General features: G+C 36.2%; 6 protein-coding genes across 8 annotated transcripts; all 6 read left to right on the top strand.

Moving 5' to 3' along the window:
• The first annotated feature begins 421 nt into the window (after nt 1-421).
• LOC141687023 (small ribosomal subunit protein uS9) lies at nt 422-1,134 on the top strand. The gene has a single exon (XM_074492159.1). It carries the CDS (start codon nt 510-512, stop codon nt 945-947), a length of 438 nt encoding a protein of 145 aa, XP_074348260.1. The 5' UTR covers nt 422-509; the 3' UTR covers nt 948-1,134.
• A 1,433-nt stretch (nt 1,135-2,567) lies between these two features.
• LOC141682750 (wax ester synthase/diacylglycerol acyltransferase 11-like) lies at nt 2,568-4,837 on the top strand. Of its 2 annotated transcripts, XM_074487445.1 has the most exons (6): nt 2,572-3,650; nt 3,750-3,822; nt 3,909-3,976; nt 4,077-4,289; nt 4,431-4,568; nt 4,670-4,837. In XM_074487445.1, exons 1-6 carry the CDS (start codon nt 2,856-2,858, stop codon nt 4,835-4,837), a joined length of 1,455 nt encoding a protein of 484 aa, XP_074343546.1. In that variant the 5' UTR covers nt 2,572-2,855. The 2 variants fall into 2 exon arrangements, with proteins under 2 accessions (XP_074343547.1, XP_074343546.1); XM_074487446.1 differs by lacking the exon at nt 4,670-4,837 and having other exon boundaries at nt 2,568-3,650; nt 4,417-4,550.
• Nucleotides 4,838-5,173: 336 nt separating this feature from the next.
• LOC141682751 (UPF0481 protein At3g47200-like) lies at nt 5,174-8,550 on the top strand. 2 transcript variants are annotated; one of them, XM_074487448.1, is made up of 3 exons: nt 5,174-5,304; nt 5,891-7,262; nt 8,057-8,550. In XM_074487448.1, the coding sequence occupies exon 2, from the start codon at nt 5,916-5,918 to the stop codon at nt 7,239-7,241; it is 1,326 nt and encodes a 441-aa protein (XP_074343549.1). In that variant the 5' UTR covers nt 5,174-5,304; nt 5,891-5,915; the 3' UTR covers nt 7,242-7,262; nt 8,057-8,550. The 2 variants fall into 2 exon arrangements, with proteins under 2 accessions (XP_074343549.1, XP_074343548.1); XM_074487447.1 differs by having other exon boundaries at nt 5,891-8,550.
• A 1,067-nt stretch (nt 8,551-9,617) lies between these two features.
• LOC141684319 (putative E3 ubiquitin ligase SUD1) lies at nt 9,618-16,649 on the top strand. Its single transcript, XM_074489234.1, has 9 exons — nt 9,618-10,101; nt 11,093-11,788; nt 12,116-12,844; nt 12,934-13,145; nt 13,238-13,600; nt 14,498-14,658; nt 14,743-14,906; nt 14,979-15,125; nt 15,925-16,649. The coding sequence occupies exons 1-9, from the start codon at nt 9,745-9,747 to the stop codon at nt 16,432-16,434; spliced, it is 3,339 nt and encodes a 1,112-aa protein (XP_074345335.1). The 5' UTR covers nt 9,618-9,744; the 3' UTR covers nt 16,435-16,649.
• A 4,594-nt stretch (nt 16,650-21,243) lies between these two features.
• LOC141684909 (uncharacterized) lies at nt 21,244-22,039 on the top strand. The gene is made up of 2 exons (XM_074490045.1): nt 21,244-21,462; nt 21,617-22,039. The coding sequence occupies exons 1-2, from the start codon at nt 21,244-21,246 to the stop codon at nt 22,037-22,039; spliced, it is 642 nt and encodes a 213-aa protein (XP_074346146.1).
• Nucleotides 22,040-23,414: 1,375 nt separating this feature from the next.
• LOC141684908 (uncharacterized) lies at nt 23,415-24,227 on the top strand. The gene is made up of 2 exons (XM_074490044.1): nt 23,415-23,664; nt 23,764-24,227. Exons 1-2 carry the CDS (start codon nt 23,415-23,417, stop codon nt 24,225-24,227), a joined length of 714 nt encoding a protein of 237 aa, XP_074346145.1.
• The last annotated feature ends 1,547 nt before the right edge of the window (nt 24,228-25,774 follow it).

Genomic DNA, 25,774 nt, shown 5'->3' with positions numbered 1-25,774 from the left:
TCAGTTCACTTTGGTAAAAACTTTCCTGCTTTCGTGGTCTGTTCATAAATTGATATGTCTCAGGTAAATACAACCATATGCTCAGGTTTTTTATTTAATTTATTTTTTAATTAATATTTAACATCTTTCCTATTATTTATTTTTACCACACACAACTTTTATATTGCACTAAGTCTGGAATTTTCTCGAAAACAGTCTCCCATGATCGGCGTATATCTTACTCTCCGAACATATAATGGATGGTTTTGTTTGGTTTGAAATGTTAAATTGATTAATTGTTTATCTTTGCTGCCGAGTCCAACAACATTTTGGGTCCAAACCCACAATAAAACTTTCTGAACCAAAAATAAGCCAACCCAAACCAAACGGCCCAAACAAAAAAGCCCTTAAAACCCTAAATCCTACTTCTTAAATAATCACACACTCACATTTTTAGGGTTTCAAAACACACAAAGCGCCGGCACTTAAACCTCTCTCTCTCTCTCTCTCTCTCTCTCTCAATCTCTCCAATGGCGACACCACCACCGGAATCCGTGCAATGCTTCGGCCGGAAAAAGACCGCCGTCGCCGTAACACACTGCAAGCGCGGCAAAGGCCTAATCAAAATCAACGGCGTGCCAATCGAGCTAGTCCAACCGGAAATCCTCCGCTACAAAGCGTTCGAACCGATCCTTCTTCTCGGCCGCCACCGCTTCGCCGGCGTCGACATGAGAATCCGAGTCAAAGGCGGCGGTCACACCTCCCAAATCTACGCGATTCGTCAGAGCATTGCAAAGGCGCTAGTTGCGTATTACCAGAAGTTTGTTGATGAAGAGAGTAAGAAGGAGATTAAGGATATTTTGGTTAGGTATGATCGGACTTTACTCGTTGCTGATCCGAGAAGGTGTGAGCCGAAGAAGTTTGGTGGTCGTGGTGCTAGAGCAAGGTTCCAGAAGTCATATCGTTAATCGGAAGATAAAGCGATTGTGCATTTCGGGTTTTGGTAGTATCGGAGACTTGTTTTTAGTTATTATGATGTTTCGTGTTTTTTCAGTTTCGTGGAAGTAAAATGAAATGTTATTTAGGTTGTGTTTTGGATGATTCCGATAATTAAGTTTATGAAATCTCTGGTTATAATATTTGTTTTAAATGTTATTTGCTGATATGTTTTTGATAATTGTTCGGTTCCAGATTATTGATTGTTTTGTGTATGCATTGGTTTAGCTAGTGATCGATGTATATAGCTCGCATATGACTATAATTGTCATGTATTATGTAGATGAGTTTATTTTCAAGCTAATTAGTTAGCTGCCATTGGTGTGAATAATGTGGACGGTAATTAGTTACCTTAAATGAAATGTTATACTTTTGAAACTTTTATTGGGTCTTTGCGAGTGTTTACTGTTTAATACTTATTTTATGTCCTGGTGAGGTTGTGATTGATATTGATGTTCACTAAATTTCTCTTTCTGATATTTGTTGTTGATGTGATTTGGTAGTATTGTAGTATGTTTGAATGCGGGTTCAGTTTAAGGTGCTTGATTTCTCTGTACAGTTCATATGACTATCTGTTTAAGTACAGCTTATATATGTGGCATTTTAAAAAAATATCTCGCATATTCTGTCTTAAGGGTGTAAATGAAATGAATTTGAATTTGTTATTCTAATGCCAAATTAAACTCGGTAGTTGGCCGTTCTGGTTAATCGATTACACTTTTACTTCATAATTATTTTATAAGCACGAATGAATGTTAGCCAAGATCCAATTAAAGTGCAAGAAATAATTGGCTAACTCGTAAAGGAAGTCTATGTAAGCAAACACCTCTTGTGGATATTTTGTAAATTGTTAAAGTAATAGTAATTCAAATTTAGGATGATGGCTTTTCTGTTCTATATGATGCTGTTTTTGTAGTTGTATGTGATTTCAGAATCCTAGTCTTGGATTTTAAAATAAGTAGGTACTTGCATGTTAAATGTTTGCTTTTAGGTTATCAACTGCCTACACAAATGCAGCTTTCTTTGTTGTGTTAATTTTATGGCTGTCCACTGGAATTTGATGTTTGAGGCCAAGAATGCAGTTTGTTCTGTTTTCTTGATTTGTAATGTTCTGCAGTTGTTTCAACTCCTATAATAATTAAGTGTATAATTCTCAGACCTTGCTCTGTCTGCTCAGGTGAAAGGATTCTGAGCCTTTAGGATCAATTGGTACACACAGTCACACACAGCCTTTTCCTCACATTGTTTAAGATATCTTAAGTCTTTTGTCAAAGAGTTGGCAGTTCAAAAGGATTTTTCTGGGCTAATTTTCATGAGTGTAGTAATTATTTAAAGCTTATCTTGTGGGTTTAGGTGGAGGATGATGATTGTTAATTTATTCCCACCATCTCTTTTTAAATTTTCACAAGGCTTTTTGTTCAACAATATAACATGTGCTCTTGCAATAAATCAACTTTATTTTATGAACTCCCCAAAAAAAGTTGGTGTTTGATATTTATTTTCTTTTTGAGTTTCATGTTTGTGTAAAACTTACATAATCATAAAACCTAAATTTTCTTGAATACATAGTTATAATCCAAATTTATCTTACAGAATTACATGCCTTCTATATTATGACCATAAAAGCTAAAACAAAATCTGTCAAACTTGCAAAAATCCTTAAATTCAATGTTCAACAAACATGAAAATCATTTGAATTGCTAAAGAATGACAGGTCTTCTATATTTATGACTCAACAAAATTTGTCAAACTTGCACAAATCCTGAAATTTAATGTTCAACAAACATGAAAAACATTTGAATTGCTGAAGAACCATAAATTTATCTCCCAATATTCTAATCCAAGTTGTAGTACAAAGCATCTGAATTGTTTAAACAAACATGACTTTTGATTGTAATAAAACCTACGCATCCCACGATCTCTCAGATCATAGTCAACCTTTTCTCATGGACACAAATGAAAAAGATGAGCCGGTAACTCCAGCCGGCCGTCTCTTTCTCCGGCAAGAAATGAACACAATAATCCACTGTGCCATTGCTGGAAAGCACCCTCTTGACATCCCCGCTATAAAAACCGCTGTGGAGACCTCGATCATCATGCAACACCCGCGTTTCACCAGCCTCTTGGTCTTGGACAATCATGGCCATGAACGCTGGAGAAGCACGCAAGTCAATTTAGACAACCACATTATTATTAGACATGATCCTGTAATAGAAGTCAATGATCATGAAAAGGCAGTCAATGATTATATTGCTGAGTTATCTGTTTCGTCGCCTTTGGATACAAGTAAGCCGTTATGGGAAATGCATGTTTTGATGGCTCATAATTGTGTTGTGTTCAGGATTCATCATGCATTGGGAGACGGTGTGTCGTTGATGTCGATGTTGCTGTCGTGTTGTCGAAAATCGGATGATCCGGAGATGGTGCCTGAAATTAAAAATGTGGGTGGTGTTAGGAGGGATAATAGTTTTTGGAGTGTGGTATTGAAAGCGATTTTGGTGGTATTTTTTACAATGGTGTATGTGTTTGAGTTTATGTTGAGGAGCTTGTGGGTGAAGGATAAGAGGACTGCTGTGAGGGGCGGAGCTGGGGTAGAGCTGTGGCCGAGATGCTTGGTCACGGCCAAGTTTAGCCTTGATGATATGAAGATTGTAAAAACTGCAGTGGCCAAGGCAGTAAGTATTCTTTTCTTTTATTACCAAGTAACAGAAATGAAATCAAATATATTTCTAGCATTCTCAGTTCTTGTTAGTAAATCTTCATTTTATATGCAGACGATAAATGATGTGCTTTTTGGGGTGATTTCGTGTGGACTGTCAAAATATCTAGACAATCAATCACCAGAAGGTGAATTTTCATTTTAATCTAGGCAAAACCAGAAGGTATGATACGAGTTTGTTTAGCAAATCTCAATTGAATGATTTTTTTTCCAGCTTTAAAAGAAGGGACTCGACTCACTGGTTTAGCCATGATCAACATGAGATCGCAGAAAGGACTGCAGGTCTGCATTTCAAACCCTCAGCTTCTACTTTATTTGCTTGCCTCGCATCAATTTTAGTTTTGTTAAATGAATGAATGTAAACATGTCTGGGATGAATCAGGATGTATCGGACTTTAAAATGAATAATAAAGGAACACGGTGGGGAAACAAATTTGGTACGCTTCTCTTGCCCGTCTATTATCATAGAAATGACTCTGATCCTTTGCAATACGTGAAGAGAGCCAAGGCTATGATTGACCGGAAAAAGCTCTCATTAGAGGGTTATTTTTCATACAAAGTTGGGTACTTCGTGATGAGGAACTTGGGATCAAAGGTAAGTTTTCATACTTTATGAAATTTTCATTTATTTTTTGATCTGTTCTTATGCTTTAAGTTTCTGTTTTTGGAATTCTTGTGCAGTCCCAGCTTATTTTACTTGCTTGATTAATGATTGTACTTAGTTTTTACAATGTAGTTAGCGGGGTGGCTTAATTACAGAATCTGTTGTAATACAACTTTTACAATCTCAAATGTCATTGGTCCTGGTGAAGAGGTTACAATTGCAGGAAATCCGGTAGAGTACATTAGAGTGAACACGAGCAGCCTACCCCATGTACAGTTCCTCGGTCTTTAGGTTCTTTTGTATTTAAGTAACTAGCACCCAGTAAAAGAAAGAAATGAATAAACTAAACATGGATTGTAATGGCTATGCAGGCAATTACAATGCACATGCTGAGCTATGCTGGAAGGGCAGACCTGCAAATCTTAGTAGCTAAGGAGATAATCCCTGATCCTCAGTTTCTAGCCAAATGTTTCGAGGATGCATTGCTTGAAATGAAGGAAGCTGCATTGGCTTCCATTCAACCTAACGAAGTTTCCTAATAGCACAATTTGCAGAAGTGGGAGGAATTATGAAATAGAAAAACTGTACTCTGCTGTTGCAAAGTTTAGCAAGATGGGGAGTCCCGCATGAAAAAAAATCGAGCATTAGAAATTATCAGAGGGTTACAAGAAAAAACCTTTATACGAGCAGCACCATGAAACTGTTGTGCACTTGAAAGGCATGTACACTGCCCTGCTGAACCGTTGTCACGCATTCCAGAGATGCTAATAAATAGGATCACACAATTTAATTTGTATATTTACTTAAAGTAATATGGATTGCAACTTGTAACTTTTAGGTGTAAAGTTTGCTAATCAACTGATACTGTGTTAAAAAGTTGACTAATTACAAAAAAGCATTTGTTATTATCAATGATTCTACGCGTTCTAACAGCTGCAGCTGCAGTTCTAACAACCATCTAACAGTTAGCAAGTCATCTGCATCGGGTTCATCTTCAGCAACTCAGGTATATTTCAATTTTCCAGTTTCTAATTTGATTTTCGATAGCAAATTTTAACCTCTGTATTCCAAATGGATGTTCTGTTACTGCTGAAAGAGTGAAACTGAAGACTATGTTGTGTTTTAATGCAAATATATGTCACATTTACATCCCTTTCCGTCCCGGTTGGATTAAAATTCTGTGTGAATCATTTTGTTTAGAACATAATTAGTAATCAAGTTTTCTTTTTTTAAAACAATTTTAACAGTTTGTCGAAACGTTACAATTTTGGTAAAACAGGAAATTGCTCATTTTATACAGTTGTTTATAAAACTGTGAAATGGCGCAATTTATGCAGTTGCTCATTTTTATAAAAACATATACATCTGCTTGTCGAATACAAAATGTACCATATATATTTGTTTTTAGTTTTAAGTTTTTCGAGATGAACTCAGGAAATTTTTAGAGGTAAGCTCTGATTGTTAGTTTTTGTAAATTCCATGAAAAGTTTGTCAGTTTTCATTTTCCAACATCCATTCAAAAGAACTTGCGGATGGTGGTTATTATTAGACATCGTGGTTGATTTTGTGTCTGATGTGTGTTTCTCCTACAGTAATCAGTAGGAAAAGACATTGAAGATGGAAAATATAGGCGAAGGCACAGAAGAAGCTCGATTGAATGTTGTTGAAAGTTTAATATCTTCTATGAATGAGCAGCTAGCTGCATTGGCTAATGAAATATATACAGTTTGCATTTTCAGAGTTCCTGAGATATACAGGAGAGTTAAAGAAGAAGACTACACACCGAGGGTAATCTCAATTGGACCTCTGCATTATGGTGACAGTACTTTGCAAGCCATGGAAGCATACAAATTAAGGTACCTGCATGACTTTTTGATTAAGTTTGGAGTCGGCATAGATAAATTGGTTTCCATTGCATCTAATATGGAAGTACTAGTCCGTGCCTGTTATGAAGATACAACTAAGATCAAGTCAAAAGAGTTCTGCAGAATGATTCTGCTGGATGGTGTTTTTATCGTTCAGCTGTTTATAAAGAACTTGATCGACATGAGAGAACCTGGTGATATGTTATTTGAAAACCGATGGATGGCAAGTGATCTCATGCACGACATGTTATTACTTGAAAATCAACTTCCCATATTTTTTATCTTGGTAATATTTGACTTGGTAGATCCTAGTCGAGTTCATCAGAAGTCTTTTCATCAAATTGCATTTGAATATTTTATAACAGTGGGGAATTTAAGGAGACTAGAGCTGACACCTCATTGTCAACAATCAAGGCATCTGGTTGAATTTTTATTCAATCTTCACAGACCATCTAACATACAAGTAGTACTACCGGAGACATCATTCACTGGCAGGTTTCGACATATCAGAAGTGCTACTGAGCTACATGAAGCCGGGGTCTGTTTTGTTAAAGGGTCAGGAAAACTGTTTGAGGTGTCATTTGAAGCAGGACGGTTAACTATTCCAAGTTTGATCGTTGATGATAAAACTGAAACATTCTTTCGGAATCTGATAGCATTTGAAAAATGTGGGCATCATGTGAAGTACATAACTAGTTATATAATCTTCATGTACAACCTTATAGAAACAGATGAAGATATGAAACTGCTACTTGATTACGGAATCATCAATAATATGCTTGGCGAAGATCATCAGCTAGTAGCTGACCTATTTACCAATGTGGGCAAGGAAATAAGAGTGGATCCTGGCTATAGAGACTTCATTTTCGCTAAAACTTGTTACGACTTATGCAGGTACAACAAAGGCCCCATTCATATGTTGAAGTCTAAGTTGTACAGGAGCAAGTTGATTTTGGAAACGGATTACTTCGGAGAACCATGGGCTTTCTTCAAATTTATAGTAATATGCTTCACTATTATACAGACTGTATGTGCTCTCCTAGGACTAGCACTGGAGCAACGGAGGAGCAACTCATAATATTCAGTTCAACATCTATCAGTAAGTTTTTCATTTTTCCCTAATCAGTGAATTGTTCAACTCTTGGTAAGGTCTGATACACAGGCCTATGTACGCATTTCATATTAGCATCATGTAACATCTGGTATTTTACAGACATAATAAATATAATTACATTTCATAAAATCCATGGTAATTGTTCTTTTGTATGCTATACTACTTTCTGGACACATCTCGCGAGGTGTCATTCATCAAAACACCTGCAAGGTACACCAGTGAACAAGAAGGTCCGAACATGATCTTATACTCTTAAAGACTCCCCTCAATCGTACGATATTTTTCATTATGATTGACAACGACAAATACAACCTATACCAACAATAAATATTTAACTAAACAAATGGGGGTGGGAGGACTCGAATCCGAGTCCCTAAACCGAGGTTTGATACCATGTTAAGTAACCAGTGACACTAAAACCTTAAGGTAGAGAGGAAGGACCGAACATGATCTTATACTCTTTAACAATTTCCACACCTAATCAGGTATTACTTGGCTTCCCAATCCCCATGGTCATTCAACAATTTTTGGTTCATTCCGCTACACCATTGAGGGCAGTTCCTCATCCAAAAAATAAGTTTACACCTATGGAAAGTATATTGGAAAAGTTTAGCACTAGTGACCTGAACAAAAGAACAAAATACCAAAGATGATACGAGGCACGTAAAAAGCACGATGTTCTTTAACAAATAAACCTCTTCTTTATGATGAACATGAGATCACAGAAAGCATTGCAGGTCTGCAATTTATACCCTCAAACTAATCACATTTCTTAACAGCATAATTTGCAGAAGTGGGATCGATTATACAATCATGCTGACTATATCGTTTGATCCACTTGTACTCGGGTTTTGCTAAGCTTAGCAAGATAAGGGCTGACAAGATTAAATCATTATACGAGTCAGATGAAACTGTTGGGCACTCGAAAGGCAATATACACTGCCCTGCAAAAATCTATAATGCCAATGATCTGAAGTGATCTATCTCCAGCTGCAGGACAAATTGTTTATAGAATCAAGGGAAGCTGTGTGGATTTCATTGTCACGTATTTCATAGCCTTAATTTGCCTTACAGGTTGACGATGAAACAACCTTGTAGAAATCCTCGTCAACCTTTAGAAATTAGCTAATGATTCGAGAAGACTACTTAGGGGTGAGATACACTAGTGTATTTGTTTTGTTTTGGTTTGTGTTCGATAAGGCTGCTGAACTGAACGAACTTGTCCTGCATTTTTTTTGCTAAATTTGTCCTGTAATTCTTCCATTGTGAAACAAAACGCTCCTGTTATTGCTTTTTTAAAGTGACAGGCTCATGTTCAATCCTCCTTTTGCTTGGGAAGTATTTATGTTGAAAGGGTTAAGATGTTTTTATTATAGTTAAACACCATCTCACACTCCACCTTATCTTTGTCTTTAACGAGCTTCGAATACTTAATATCCCGCACAAGACCAAGATCAGATACAGATTACTTTTTACTCCATCCTAAAAACGTTACTATTTGTGTTGGACACGTTTGCCAATGCATTGTTAATATCTTTAATATCGTATTATTATTAAATATAAATACTTCATTATATTAAAGTACCCATAATTACGAATTCAACAAGATCATGACTATATTTGATCTTATAGATTATACGTAAATTAATATTCAATCACTTACCATGAATAGTGTCAGAAGTCAAAATAGGAAACTGACGAAAGGAGTATGTTTTATTTTATCTATCTTTTAACTTTTCTGTACAGCATTGACCGCGTATTAAAATTTATTTTTTTTGTAAATAGAAATTTAAATTATTTATTTTTATTTATATACTTTTATTTAAAATTTTTTTTAAAAAAATATCATTTTAACTATGCGATCAAAGCATAAATTAACGATTATTACAAAGAAACCGAGGGTCAATTGATGGATTTAAGAGGTACTATTATTAAATTTGCATAATTAAAGATTCAAAACTGTCTAGGACACCAAATAAGACTTTGGGGCAGACATGTCAAGTTGAAGTCAAAGTCAAATTTCACAAGTTGTATTCTTAGTTTTATTTATGATTAATATATTTACAATATAAATTTATAAATGTATTAATCAAAACAAAATAAAACAAAGTTTTTGATGATTTGTCAAAAACAAATTATTTATTAAAAATGATATATTTACATGTAATAAATTTATCACATCCAGTTAAAACTAATCTCGTTTTAACTATCGACTCGAGATGATCTGTAAAAAAACATATTATTTAAAATTATGTGATCGAGTTGAACGAGGAAACAGAGTCCTGAATCTAATTAATCGGCTATTTATTAATTCGGGAAATTAAAAAGAAGTATAAGGGGGGGCAAATTGGGGAAAACGGAAAATACATACAAAAAATCTATCTCTATCTCCGATCGATTTCTCATCCAACACCGACAAACTAACCAACCAATAGAAAGAGGAGAGAGAAAGTCTCGCCGGCGAAAAATGGAGATCGCACCGGCGGCGATATCATCTCACGGCAGCGTTGATGGCGGCGATTTAATCTCTACCTCCGACGAGTCTCTCAAGCCGTCCGATTCAAACGCGTCTTCTTCATCGCAAAATATGAATAGTGAAAATAATAATAATAATAATAATACAATTAGTGGTGGTAATAATAGTAGTATGATGAATAGATTTGATGATGACGATGAAGAAGGAGATGTGTGTCGGATCTGCCGGAATCCGGGGGATGTGGATAATCCTCTCCGGTATCCGTGTGCGTGTAGTGGAAGTATTAAATTTGTTCATCAGGATTGTCTTCTTCAGTGGCTTAATCATAGCAACGCTCGCCAGTGCGAGGTATATATTCCTCTCCCTCCCTCTCTCTCTCTCTCTCTCTCTCTCCCTCTCTCTCTCTCTCTCTCTCTCTCTCTCTCTCTCTCTCTCTCTCTCTCCCTCCCTCCATATCTCTCTCAAATCTCTCTCTCCCTCTCTCTCTCTCCCCCTCCCTCCCTCTCCCTCCCTATCTCTCTCAAATCTCTCTCGCTCGCTCTCTCCTCCCTCCCTATCTCTCTCTCCCTCCATATCTCTCTCAAATCTCTCTCACTCTCTCTCTCTCTTTGTGTGTGAATGTATATGGATTTAAATTGTTATAAGTAGATGAACTAAGTTTGAGGGCTTTTATTGGCGTATTGTTAATTATAAGTATGATGAATTATTTAAAGGAATGGAAGAGAAGCAGAGTAGAGTAGAGAGTACACGAGTAGTATAATTAGTTAGTGACCGAACGCATGAATTAGTTGTTTTCTAATTTTTATTATGTAATTAGTTCGATTACAGCTTTTTTAAGGTGCTGGTTTTTCAATTGCCATTTTTAATGTCAGCATTCTTAAGTATTACCACAGTGCTAATTTTGGTGCTTCAGCTTCATTTCATACAGAATTAACAATGAAGGAGGTGAATGTTGATTGACAGTTTTAATTTCCTGCCAATGGTTAAAGTAAATATATTTTAATCATGTTCTGGAGTTCATATATATTGTCTCGAATTAGCTGTTGAAGTTTTGAGTCTATAGAGGAGAACAACATAACGTGCTATAACTAGAAAGGTGTCGAATTAAAAGATATTGACAGTCTACATACCCGTTTATGGAGGAGGATATGTACATATATAACAATTTAAAATGAGACCCTTGTTAATGCTTTAGTTCCTATATTCCTCTGCTGGGGGGGGGAGATGTACTTCTGTTCCCTGTATAGTTTCATTGATCGTTGCTTCGCATGTCCTCTTATCATAACATTTTATATTTTATTCCGTGTGATATTTATTGTTCTTCTCATATGTGCTGCAGGTGTGCAAGCATCCTTTCTCATTTTCCCCTGTTTATGCTGAAAATGCTCCGGCAAGGCTTCCATTTCAGGAGTTTATAATCGGGATAGGAGTGAAAGCATTCCATGTTCTGCAATTTTTTTTGCGCCTCAGTTTTGTGCTGTCTGTTTGGCTTCTAATCATACCATTTATTACATTTTGGATATGGCGGTTGGCTTTTGTTAGAAGTTTTGGTGAAGCCCAAAGACTGTTCTTCAGTCATATTAGTACAACAGCTGTACTTACCGACTGTCTACATGGGTTCTTACTCTCAGCTAGCATTGTCTTTATATTTCTTGGAGCCACTTCTCTAAGAGATTACTTTAGGCATCTACGAGAAATCGGAGGACATGATGGTGAGAGAGAAGATGAAGGAGAGAGGAACGGTGCTCGTGCTGCCAGAAGGCCGCCTCATGTACCAGCAAACAGGAATCTTGTTGGTGATATTAATGCCGAAGATGCTGGTGGAGCACAAGGAGTTGCTGGGGCTGGTCAGTTGATTAGAAGAAATGCAGAAAATGTTGCTGCTCGATGGGAGATGCAAGCAGCTCGTCTAGAGGCTCATATGGAACAGATCTTTGATGGTATGGATGATGCTGATGGTGCAGAGGATGTGCCTTTTGACGAGTTAGTTGGCATGCAAGGACCTGTGTTTCATTTGGTTGAGAATGCTTTCACTGTGAGTACGCATTTTATTTAAATCAAGTGTTGATCAGCTATTAATTGTGTGCATCTAATCTAGAAGGTTGTTTGGTGTTCTCTTTTAAATTATAGAATCATTGTTAAAGCAGGTTTAGAAATCAGTAGTTGTGCAAATTTAGTATACACATCTAGCAGAATTGTTGGGAAATTTATTTGTCCTGAGATTTGGAGTTCTAGAAAAAATTCACTTTACAGTTAACCTTACTCGAACTGGATTGCGAAACTTGTTGAAGTTTTTCTCATCTGATTAGCAAATATGTTGTTCTCTTTAAACTGACTTGGGTGTTTCCTATCTTTTTTGCAGGTTCTTGCAAGCAATATGATATTCCTTGGTGTTGTTATATTCGTTCCTTTTTCCCTAGGAAGGATTATACTCTATTACTTATCGTGGCTAGTGTCCACTGCTACCACTCCAGTGTTGCCTTTTACTGAATCGGCTCTTTCTTTGGCTAATGCTACTTTGAATATGACATCTGGTAGTCATGAAAATTCTATTGGCCAATTTGCAGAAAAAGTGAGTTTAAATGCTACTGGATTGACCAACCTGTTAAATAATGGAACCACCACAGTTTCAGCTGACATTTTAAAAGGGGCGGGTATTGGGGCCTCTCGGCTTTCTGATGTTACAACCCTTGCTGTTGGCTATATGTTTATATTCTCTTTGGTCTTTGTTTACCTTGGGACGGTTGCATTAATTCGGTACACCAAAGGTGAGCCTTTAACTATAGGGAGGTTCTATGGCATCGCTTCAGTTGCAGAGACCATTCCATCCTTGTTCAGGCAGTTCTTGGCTGCTATGAGACATTTACTTACTATGATTAAAGTTGCTTTCCTTTTGGTCATTGAACTTGGTGTTTTTCCTTTGATGTGTGGGTGGTGGCTGGATGTTTGTACCATAAGAATGTTTGGGAAGTCAATAGCAGAGAGAGTGGATTTTTTTTCAGTTTCTCCCTTAGCGAGCTCGTTGATTCATTGGGTTGTAGGAATTATCTATATGCTACAAATTAGCATCTTTGTCAGCCTTCTTCGAGGGGTATACATTTCTCTTTAGTGATCATTACTGCGTGGTTTTTTAGCTTGTCAGTTGTCACAGGCTATTCTAATACTCTGTGGTATGTATAGGTTTTGCGCAATGGGGTTCTTTACTTCCTCCGTGATCCTGCTGATCCTAATTACAATCCTTTCCGTGATCTGATTGATGATCCTGTTCACAAGCATGCACGCAGAGTTTTGTTGTCTGTTGCTGTTTATGGAAGTCTTATTGTGATGCTTGTATTTCTACCAGTTAAACTTGCCATGCGAGTAGCTCCTTCCATCTTTCCACTTGACATATCGTAAGATGTTCTCTCTTTAGGTGTCTTTATAGTTTGTGTTTACTCTCTATGTTTGGATTAATGAACTTTGTTGATTTTGATTGTTTTTGCAGGGTGTCAGACCCATTTACTGAAATTCCTGCCGATATGCTTCTCTTCCAAATTTGTATTCCGTTCGCACTTGAGCATTTTAAGTTGCGTAAAAAGATTAAATCCCTTCTTCGTTACTGGTTCACAGCTGTTGGTTGGGCACTTAATTTGACAGAGTTTTTACTCCCACCTCCCGAGGATAACAGTGGCCAGGAACATGGAAATGGGCAGCCAGTAAGGCAGGATAGACAGCAAGCACATATAGGCGTTCAAGATCGAGCCTTGATAGGGCTCGGTGCCCATGATGATTTGAATAGCAACAGGAATTTACATGCTAATGGCACTTCTGTAGATGAGTTTGATGGTGATGAGCAATCTGATTCAGAGTAAGGTTTATTGAAATATGCAGTACACTGTATGTAGAGCATGTAGATACCTATTTTTATATTTTACAAGCCATCTAATGAGTCTTGCACCGAGTACTTGTTTTCATGAATAGCATAGCCAAACCATAGTATACATTCACTTATTTGAGATTAATTGTATGAGTTAAAAAATTAAAGTCAAGCTCACTTTTATTTTCTTGTTTGTCAAGCATGGTGTCAATGAGTAATTAAATTTCAAACGTCCACACTCTTGTTAAATACCTTATATGATTTTGACGAAAAGATGATGATACAAAAACCCTATAACTTATGCAGAGCATTATTTTTTTGTTCGCCTTATTTTCTTTGAAAAACATCACTATATCAGTAATTATGTCCATGCTGGGAAATGTCACTATTCTAGGAAATTTAATCTTAATATGTTGCTATTTTAGTAATCTGAGGGAATTCGATGCAGGAATACATGTTTTTTACTGGTTGCTTCTCAATAGCTTCTTTCTATTATTGGAAAATGAATGTTCTTACAATGTTTCTAGGTAGAAAGTAATATGTAATTATGCACTCTGAACACTAGTAGCAGGCAACTTCTCATGTCCTTCGGTTCTCACTCTGTGCTATTTATTTCTGGGGTTCCTTTAGTTTTTCGGACATGACAATTATTACAGATCAACACATTTGTTCACAACGGTCGCCTAATGTCTCCACAGTGAATATATATAAATTTTTCTTGAAACACGATGTAGTCTTTCATGCTGATTAAGTTGTGTAGTCTTTTGTTTTCTTCTCATTTTTCTAGAGGAGTAAAAGGTTTTAGAATTGTTTTTCGTCTGATATTTCTTTAATCAAATCTGGGGTATATGATACTTTGAACTAATATTTTAGAATTCAATTTTGTAGTAGGTACAGCTTTGTGTTCCGAATTGTTCTCTTGTTGGTGGTTGCCTGGATGACTCTCCTTGTTTTCAACTCTGCTTTAGTAGTCGTTCCTATTTCTCTGGGACGATTGCTTTTCAATGCTGTACCTTTTCTCCCAATAACACATGGCATCAAGTGCAATGGTGGGTTAACTGATATAACCAGTCTAGTCTTTAATTTGATGTGTTCCTAGAAAGAAAAATTTAACTCTTGATTTTTTGTATTAGATCTCTATGCTTTTGTCATTGGGAGCTATGTCATTTGGACTGTTGTAGCTGGAGCTAGGTATTCCATCGAGTACATTAAGACTAGGAGGGCCGCAGTTCTGTTGAAGCATATATGGAAGTGGTGTGGCATTGTTCTGAAGAGCTCTGTATTATTGTCGATATGGGTAAGAATCTGGTCTTTGAAAATTACGACTTCTCTAGTTTATGTTATCAATCTGACATTGATTTCTCTCCAGATTTTTGTCATCCCAGTTTTGATTGGATTGCTCTTTGAACTTTTGGTAATTGTGCCAATGCGGGTACCAGTAGATGAAAGTCCTGTATTCCTTTTGTATCAGGATTGGGCTCTAGGACTAATTTTTCTCAAGATCTGGACCAGATTGGTGAGTTACATATCGCCTCTTATGTCTTTCTTAGAGGTCTGTATGTAAATCTTAAATGTACAAGAGTAGGAACTCTGGGTGCACCGTTTTTTATGTGATTTCTGTCACATTGATTACATGGTCCAAAGAAAAGGCTGGTCTGTTGGCCACATTTGAATAATAATGTTGAGAGCCACAAATTCATGCCTCACCTAATTCTGTGTTGAACTGACAAGATGGCATAAGTAATAAGAATTTTTCTCAAATGGACCAACTAACAGGTCCCATACTGCTGTTGACATCTTTAATAGGAAAAGTAGATAACTAGCAGTAGCCAGTAATATTCTTTTGTTATATCTATATGTTCCATGTTATTTTAAATGATTAAACAGACACTTAATAATCCTTTACTGTTTTTAGTTATTCAGATGATACACCGTCTCATTTTTCTTTGTTAAGTGATAAGTGATGATATATATTCTAATGGTACCCGTAATGTGTTAATAATCAAACCTTATTTCCGTGTATAATTAGCATTCAATTGTGTTAATGTCAACTGAACTCTAAACCCCTGAAGGCAATGGTTTCAGCAAGATGGATTATATTTTAGACTCTTGACTTATTGCAAGAGTTGTATGTTTACTTGAAGAAAGGGTTGCTTGGGAATAGTTGTGTAGTATATTTACAAGTAATGAGAATGAATATTTATCATTTTGCCTATTTCTTGAAATTATTACTTGATAGGTCGTGGTCTTTTCAGTTGGGATCAATCATATGCAATATGGTAATAAAATTTGAACTTCATTTTATGTTCCTTTAGGTTATGTTGGATCACGTGATGCCCTTGGTAGATGAGAATTGGAGAATAAAATTTGAGAGGGTGAGAGAAAATGGTTTTTCCAGGCTGCAGGGATTTTGGGTGCTGCGGGAGATTGTGTACCCAATAATAATGAAGCTGCTAACTGCTCTTTGTGTTCCTTATGTATTGGCTAGAGGAGTCTTTCCGGTTTTTGGTTATCCATTGGTTGTAAATTCAGCTGTCTACAGATTTGCCTGGTTGGGATGTCTAGGTTTTAGTTTGGTGTGCTTTTGTACCAAGAGATTTCATGTGTGGTTCACCAATCTTCACAATTCAATACGTGATGATCGCTATTTGATTGGCCGTAGACTCCACAACTTTGGGGAAGACAAAGAGGTGAGACGTAATGAGCCAGAGGTAGCTTCAGAAATTCAAGATGCTAACATAGAGGACCCTGCATTGATCCTACACGATGGACAAGAAGCTGATGTTGGTTTGAGGCAGAGACGTGCTATAAGACAAGATGCGTAAATTAGAGTGATATATAAGCTATACATCATATTTCTATCTTTTACGGTCTTTGTCATGGGGCTTCTGTCATGTTGCTTCTATTTTCACAGAGTTTTTCTCCAGTGATCCATTTTTTTAGTAGTTTCTTTTCAGTCTGTGAATATATTTGTGTAGTATTAACCAAGAGATGTAAACTAATAACAATGTTGATTATGGAAAGTTGGTAAGTTTGCACATCTTGTGTGATTGTAATCTCTATGCAGTTGGCAAACATCCATTATGAGCAGGCCACTGGCATAATCTGTGTCATTTATTTTTACAAATAAAACTGCTTATAACCTTACAAAAGAGTATCTATTCTTGTAGATTCTCTGGGTGATCGAGGATCGAACCTATGTAGTACCTGGGACGACGGAGATAAACTCTTGATCACCATGTCATATTAAACACTAAACAACAGATTATCCAGCATTAGTAAATTTCTTTAAGCATTAGTATATTATTAAATCGTAAATAAAAATAATTGTACAAATTAGAATTAATTTATACACCCTCCTAGACATGCACAAAAAATCCATCGACTTGGGTTTTATCTGGACTTTAAAAAACCCGGTTCTTTTGGAAACTGATCAGGCAAGGCTTTTTTAAAAATTTGCCGGTCCGGACTTCCTAAAAAATATAAGGCCCGTTTTAGGCCTGCGCGTCGGACCGGATCGGGCCAAACCGGGCTTTATCCGGGCATTTTATTTATATATTAAAAATTATTTTTATATTTTATAACTCGAACTATGAGTAGTTTAAATAACGGAGAAAATAATATCTTGATATATCAGATAGAGTAGTTTAGACACCGAAATAATCATTATTTTTTTAATATAGAGAGAATTGCATTTTGCACCTTTTTTTTGGCCAAAATTCAATTTTGTATACATATTTTCATAAATTGCAGTTGCATCCCCTACTTTGAAATCCGCTTTAAATTGCACCATTTTTGCTAAATTTTGTCAATTTTTTTGCCCAAATTATTGTTTTCAACAACATATATAATTTATTATTGAAGAGAAAAGATAAGATATATTGTTGTAGACAGCAATTAGGACTAAAAAATTCGGCAAAAAAGGTACATGTTGAAGCGAATTTCAAAATAAGGGGATATAAACTGTAATTTATGAAAATAGGTATACAAAATTGAGTTTTGGCCAAATATAAGGGGTGCAAAATACAATTATCTCTTTAATATATATATATATATATATATATATATTTAATAATATAATTATGTACAACAATTTATAGTGTACAAAATCTGGTATGCTCCTAGTTATTAGTATCAAATACAAAATTGTTAGTTAAGCTCGTGAGTTATTACTCCGTAGGCATTCTTGATCCCCTAAATTGCCTAATTCATATATTTTGTATAGTCTCCGACTGTATAATCTAAACTTATATATTTAAATAAGACATCATTTGCAATTTATAACAATAAAATTTTGTTACAATTACAACTAATTTAGTAATTATTTTTTAATACCTTTTAATTTGGTGGAAAAAAAAAATTTAACAAAATAAATCGGCAAATAATCATATATACTTTAATTTTTTAAAAATTATAAAAAGTATTGTATATTTTCAAATTTTATATAAAGAATTTGGTTTTTTAATTTGTATTTTAAAATGCCCGAACTTTTATCCAGGCCGAACCGCGCTTTTTATCCGGGCTTTATTAGATCCGGGCATTTATCCGGGTTTTGTTAAATCCAAGCTTTTATCTGAATTTTTCGAGTTTAGGGTCGGGCCAGATTTTCGAGAAAAAAGGAGACCCATTTAAGGTCTGCGGGTCAGGCCGAACCAAACCGGGTCTTTTTCCGGATCGGACTTTTCGGACTTTTTTCGGATCAGATCGGACAGGTTTTGTGCTTCTGATTTTTTGAACATCTCTACTCTCTACATCCTTTTTTTAATTGTCACGTTTGACTTTTGACCATCAAATTAACCAAGTTTAAGTGAAGTTTATTAATATCTTATAATTGAAAAAATAAAAAAAAAATATATCACTTGAAAAGTACATTAATCTACTTTAATAGATTATTTTCAGTTTTTCAAAATAATGTAAAAGTAATTTAAATCTTTAGCCAAAAATTAATCAATTTAACTACTAAAAAAATGTGACAACTAAAAATGGTAGGAGATAAAAAAATGTTAAAATTCTAACTTCCGAGTCAATGAAGAATATTCCATCCGTCCCGTTTACATTTCCTATTTTGACTTCTGATACTATTTATGGTAAGCGATTGACTATTAATTTACGTCTAATCTATAAGATCAAATATAGTCATGATTGATCTTGTTGAATTCGTATTTATGAGTAGTTTAATACAATGAAATTTTTATATTTAATACTAATATGAAATTAAAGATATTAACAATTAAAAGTGTACAGTGGCAAATGTGTACAACACAAATAAGAAATGTTTTTAGGGAGCGAGGGAGTAGTAATCAGATTTCAGAGTGACTAAAAATTTGAAAGTAAAAGGGCTTGAATATTCGTATTCCTTACAGTTTTTCGGCTCAAACTTTGAATCTGACAGGGATGTTGATGTAATGTTAATCATTATAGTCACTGTTCTAAAAATTCCCGATTTTTTAAAAAATTCTCGATTAATTCCCGATTAACCTTTAAAAAATAATCGGCCGATCTATTTTTTGAAATCCGATTAATATTTATAATTATTTATAAATTATATATTTCATAATAAATAAGGTAAATATATTAAATATTATTAAAATATTAAAATATATCCGATTTTTGTTCCGATTAATCCCTCCGATTAATCCCCGATTTGCCGATTAATCCTTAATCGGTGCCTAAACCGATTAGTATCGATTACCGATTTTTACAACCATGATTATAGTTAAGAATTAGAATAAAATTTGTTTTAAATATTTTTTGGTAATTAATTTGTTTTAAATGTTACTATGCAAGTTACAACAGATGTCTTGCATATTTGCAAGTATTTTATTGTCTCATCAAATGACAAGTTTTTAATTCTGTGTTGATTAATCCTTTATACTATTATCTCATTTTACGTATACACAAACATCAAAAGAATGACTCCAGCAACAGGAGACCTGGAAGAGATGTATTCAAGAATGATGCTGGAAGAGGAAGAAGGAGGAGGGGTGCTAATCGGAGAAACGGAAATTAACAAACAGAGTGAAAACACATTTGTATTGGTGGGTAAGTTTCTTACAGAGAAAAATATAAACTTTCAAGTCATGCAGAACGTAATGGCGGCATTATGGAGGCCGAAAGAAGGTATGGAAATCCACGATTTAGGAGGGCAACTTCCATGTACAGGATCTACAAAAAGTAATAGACGGAGGCCCGTGGACGTTTGAACAGAATGTACTAGTATACAAGAGGCTAGAAGAAAATGAAGATCCACACCTAGTTCAGTTAAACAAAATGGATATATGGGTATAGATTTATGATCTACCAAAGGGAATGGTTTCAGAGAGAATACTGCAGAGTATTGGTTATTATGTAGGTTCCTTCATCAGGACAGATCCAAACAATACTACTAGTGCGTGGAGAATGTATGTTCGCATACGGGTTGCAATGGAAATTAATCTAGCTCTGAAGAGAAGGATGAAAATTAAAAGAGAGGGCGGGGCTTGGAACTGGGTAAACTTTAAGTATGAAAGGTTAAGTACATTTTGTTTCGTATGTGGATTGCTAGGGCATTCGGAACGTGACTGCGCTGTGGTGTACGCAAACCCAGGTAAAGTAATTGAGAAGGCTTATGGGACGTGGTTGAGGGCACCTACGAAAAATGTGAAGAACCAGAACATCGGAGCTCGATGGCTACGAAATGGGGCTGACGGAGGGCAAATGTGGGCGTGAAGGAATAGTCCAGCAAGCTCTACAACCACCGTATACGGTGATGCTATGGTCAAGGCACGTTTCATGGAGGTTGATGGACATGTAGGCGAAATTATTGGAGATGATGGTAAGATTTGTTATGCTCAGCGAGATTTGGGGAGTAAATCAAGTGATATGATCGCTGTAACAACGGAACAAATGATGCAAGGCGGGAATACTTTTGAAACATAAATAGTTATCTAGGATACAAAAAGAAAGTGTGTGGATATCAATGCAGACAATATTGAAAATAGGCCTGAAATCCAATTTGTTGATGCACCCAAAAACGGGCCAAAAAACTTGATAGAGGCGAGACCTGTTGTGCAGGCCCGCCTAGACCAATGAGTATTCTAGCCTGAAATTGTTGTGGGCTGGGTAAACCATGTACAATTCAATTTATTAAGGAGCTTACCCAACAAATAAAACCTAATATTATTTTCTTATCAGAAACACTAGCTAAGAAGGATAAAGTGAAGGAGTTATGTAAACAGATTTACTTTGCAGAGTATTGGGTAGTAGAGGCACAGGGTCACAGTGGAGGCTTGGCACTACTTTGGAAAACGGAAGGAGGTTGTCAAATAAAATGAAGTGGAAATCATTTTATAGATTTTTAAGTGGATCATGAACAGACTGGGAGATGGAGATATACAGGTTATTATGGGTGTCCAGAGCGGAGTCGGAGAAGAGACATGGTGCATATTGGGCGATTTTAATGACATAATGTTGGCAGCAGAAAAAAGAGGAGGACAGGCACAACCATCTAACTTGCTAACGGGGTTTAATGAGGCGATAAGCGATTATGGTCTAATGGATTTAGGGTTTACAGGGGAGAAATTTACATGGGAAAAATCAAGATGAAGGGTTAATTGGATTCAGGAAAGGTTGGATCGAGCGTTAGCAAATCAACAATGGTGTATGCTATTCCCCAGGTGGAAGTAAGAGTTATGGAGGTGTCTACCTCTGATCACCTACCAATATACCTCCAACTACACAAACATGTATATATGCCAAAAAAGCGACGATTTCGTTTCGAAAATGTCTGGCTAAAAGAAAATGAGTGCCAACAGGTTGTAAAAGAAGGATGGGATGATGTTGAACATACCGAAATTATTGAAAAGATAAAAAGTGTTGGACTTAAGTTACAGGAGTGAGGGGGGAGGTGTGAACAATGAGTATAAACAGAAGATAGGAGTTTGTAGAGAAAGGCTAAGAAAATTGAGGGCAAGACGAGATACCCATGGAATCAGTACATATAATGCAGTCAGATGGGAATTCTTACAGCTCTTAGAGAAACAGGAAATATATTGGAAGCAACGCGCTAAGCAGTTTTGGTTAAAAGAGGGCGACCAGAATACAAGGTTTTTTCACAGGTTTGCTTTGTCATGGAGGAAAACGAACTTGATTCAAAGAATAAAGGATAGTGCTGGGGTGTGGCGTGAAACGCCAGAGGAAATTCAAGTTGTTATTGAGGAATACTTTTCAGCGATTTTCAAAGCATCATCAGTAAATGGACAATTAACGGAAAGGGAGGAAGTACAACAGGTATCTGAGTCTGATAATATGAACTTAATATCAGATGTAACAGAGGAAGAAGTCAAGTGTGTTGTGTTTTCTATGCATCCTGAAAAAACCCCAGGACCGGACGGGTTTAATCCTGCCTTTTACCAGTCCTTTTGGAGTGTGGTGAAAAACGATGTGGTTTAGTTTTGTAAACGGTTTATGCATACAGGTGAACTACCACTAGGGGTGAATCAAACTGCAGTTTGTCGTATACCAAAAGTGAAAGCTCCTCAAACAGTGGCAGATTTGCGCCCAATATCCTTATGTAACGTACTGGTCCGGATATTGTCAAAAGTACTATCTAATAGATTGAAAACATGCCTTGGGTCGATTATCTCTGATAGACAAAGCGCCTTTATTGAAGGAAGGCTATTAACTGATAATGCCCTTATTGCGTTTGAAGTGAACCACTATATGAAACGAAGAATTAAAGGAAATAATGGCGTTGCAGGTTTCAAAATCGATATTTCCAAGGCATATGATCGATTGGAGTGGGGATTCATTCAAAATATGATGCACACATTTGGTTTTCAGGATATGTGGGTGGACAGAGTAATGAAATTAATTCAGTCAGTATCATACAAATTCATGCAAAATGGGCAGGAGTTTGGCAACGTTATACCAAGTCGTGGAGTACAACAGGGGGATCCGATCTCACCCTACATATATATACTATGTGCTGAGGGTTTGAGTGCCATGATAAGATGAAATGAAAATGCAGGCCTTATTCATGGATGTACAGTTGCACGCTGAGCTCCTACGATTTCACACCTTTTATTTGCAGACGACGGCTACTTTTTCTTCAAAGTAGTGGTGTCGGAGGCCAGTGTGATGAAAAGACTACTGAAAAGATATGAAGATATTTCGGGTCAGGTGATTAATTTTAACAAATCCACAGTTGTATTCTCTCCAAATACGAGTGAAGAGAATAGACAGGGAGTCTGCAACCAGCTGGGTGTCAAGGAAGTGAACAGCTCAGGCAAATACTTGGGCATGCCAATGACGGTAGGGCGACGTAAAGTAGCAACATTCAGATTTCTGGCTGATAAGATTGAGCAAAAACTGCAGGCCTGGGGAAATCAAAATATTTTGAGGGCGGGTAAGGTTACTTTACTTAAATCAGCTGCTCAAACTATACCGAATTTCTGGATGAGCTTGTTCCAAATCCCAAGGGAGATTACGGATAGAATTGAAAAGAGGATGAATGCATTTTGGTGGTGTGGTGCAGGGGGTACCGGGGGAATAAAATGGTTATCTTGGGATAAACTTTGTGTGGTGAAAGAGGAAGGAGGGTTGGGGTTTAAAAAGCTGTCTGAATTCAACATCGCAATGTTAGCAAAACAAGCGTGGCGTTTGATAAATAATGTAAATCCATTGGTGACTTAGTTGATGAAAGCCAGATACTATCCAAATTCAGATTTTCTGAATGCTTCTATAGGGGATATTCCGAGTTACGTGTGGCGTAGTATAGTTGCCTCCCAAGTAGTGATTAAACAAGGGTGCAGAAAACGGATAGGAGATGGTAAGGGCACCAAAGTTTTGGCAGGTGCCTTGGTTACCTTGTGCGAATAATGGATATCTCACAAGTGAGAAATACCCAGAGCTGGCAGATGTAACAGTAGATAGCTTATTTGATGCTGAAGGTCGAAACTGGGATGGGAAAGTGTTAAACGATTTATGTAATGAGCGTGATAAAACTCTTATATATCAAGTCCCGATTCCTATGAGGAGTAAAAACGATTCCTGTTATTGGTTGCCAGAGAATAAGGGTGATTTTTCTGTACGTAGCTGTTATAGATTACTACGGGGGGAATATCAGTGTCAGGAGAAGAAATTTTGGAATAAGGTATGAAGATTAAAATTACCAGGGAAGGTATCGAATTTTTTATGGAGAGTGGCGAGGGATGTGCTTCCAACAGCAGTTGGCTTGATTACCAAACAAGTAGCTATACCAGCAACTTGTACCTGGTGTCATACTTATGCAGAAGATGCAGCTCATATTCTGTTCAAATGTTGTTTTGCCCAAGAGTTATGGGAAAGTACAGGACTTGGGAATATAGTTTTTGCTGGAAGTGTGGATACAACGACGGAGGTGTTAAAATGGGTATTTACTACTGCCAGAACTGATCAATGTGCACTGGTGGGTTTGTTTTGTTGGGGATTATGGTCACGGCGCAATAAGTGGGTTTGGAAGAGAATCAACATGTCGATTTTTGGAGTTAAAACGGTGGCCTTGAACATGTTAGCGGATTGGAATCAAGCTCAGACGATCGCAGTAAAGAGCTCAGACAAAACCATAACAAGAAACTCTTCATGGTGCAAACCTCCATAGGGGTGGATAAAGATTAACGTAGATGTTGCGTGTCATCCTGGAAGTGATTATATAGGGGTTGGTTGTGTGATACGGGATGATGAGGGCAGATTCATGCGAGCACGAATGAATACAATTCAAGGTGGAATGAGTGTTAGAGAAGCAGAATCACTTAGCATGAGGGAAGTGCTATCATGAGTCAAGAACTGGACAACAACAAAGTGTATTTTTGAGTCTGATGCTAAATTATTAGTTGATGTGTTCTACGGATCAAGAGACAAATCGTGTTTTGACACGATAGTAGAGGATTGTAGTGAATTGATTAAACACTATGATGAAGTGTTAGTTGATTTTGTTCCTAGATCGGGGAATAGTGTGGCTCATAGTCTTGCTCGAGCTGCATATTCTAACACAGGTCTGAGGGAGTGGCACTGCTCCTTATATGATTTTATGTAATCTTTCGATGGATGAATTTTAATATAAGCAAGTACGTTTGTTTCAAAAAAAAAATAATGTTGAGGCTTCGGCGTACGATTTTGTTGATTATACATCCAAAAATGGTTTTTCTATTGTGTGCATGGACCCGTGATAAACGCGAAAATTTGTAATTTTAGGCTAACTTGATCTGTTGAGTTGATGTGAATGCAGGGGATTCACTTACTATTATAAAAAAAAGAACCAATCAAAATGCACTAAAATTACAAATTTTCGCGTCTATCATCTGTTAGGGGCGGACCGAGGGGGTGACTGGGGTTGGCTCCCGCCCTAGTGAATTTCTATAATGGCAAAATTTTACATGTAATAGAATATCAAATGTAATAGAATATATTTGATATTCTATGTTGATTCAGCCCGGTTAATCTTATTCTTTTAGCCCCTGTCAATCTTCTGATAATCTAAAACATCGCTAAATAGAACGCACAAATAGGTAATGATTGGTGTTTATGTATCAGGTGTTTAAGTTTCCTTAAGAAAAATAATTATTTTAATGTTAATTATATATATATATATATATTTATCACTTAAGATTAAAAATGTTCAATTAGTATTCTTTTACAGGAAATCGAGAATTTAGCTCCACTCAATAAATTATTTGAACATCTAGTTTAATTTTTTAACATGTAAGTTTATATATAAAATTTTAAAAAATAATGTTAAAATTAAAATTTATGTATAACTTTGTTTTTTTATTGATGAAAAAAATTTAAGAGTCAATTTTTTTTATTCAGCCCCAGACAATGAAATATCTAGGGTCCGCCCCTGTGGACCCAAGCATAAAAACTGAATGCAAAGTTATTAACTCAAAATAAACACGAATCATCATTTCATGTTTAATCCTTCTAAAGCTCTCAACAATTTTAACCGAGAAGGGGGTTGCGAAATCTTATGTGACATGGTACCCTTAGTTACCAACCTATTGGAATTTTATGGTTGTCAAGAGGTTGTCTACTAAGGTTGCCAAAACTTGACAACTTCCTAAAATGGTTAAAATACATATACAAATGCTAAAAGTTTATATCAATAATGCTTTTTTTAGTTTATGAGTCATTTATTACAATTTAATTTAA

Source organism: Apium graveolens, chromosome 9 (assembly GCF_009905375.1).
Source record: "Apium graveolens cultivar Ventura chromosome 9, ASM990537v1, whole genome shotgun sequence".
Taxonomy (NCBI): domain Eukaryota; kingdom Viridiplantae; phylum Streptophyta; class Magnoliopsida; order Apiales; family Apiaceae; genus Apium; species Apium graveolens.
The sequence above is the reverse complement of the archived record's forward strand: the minus strand, read 5'-3'. Positions and strand labels throughout refer to the sequence as shown.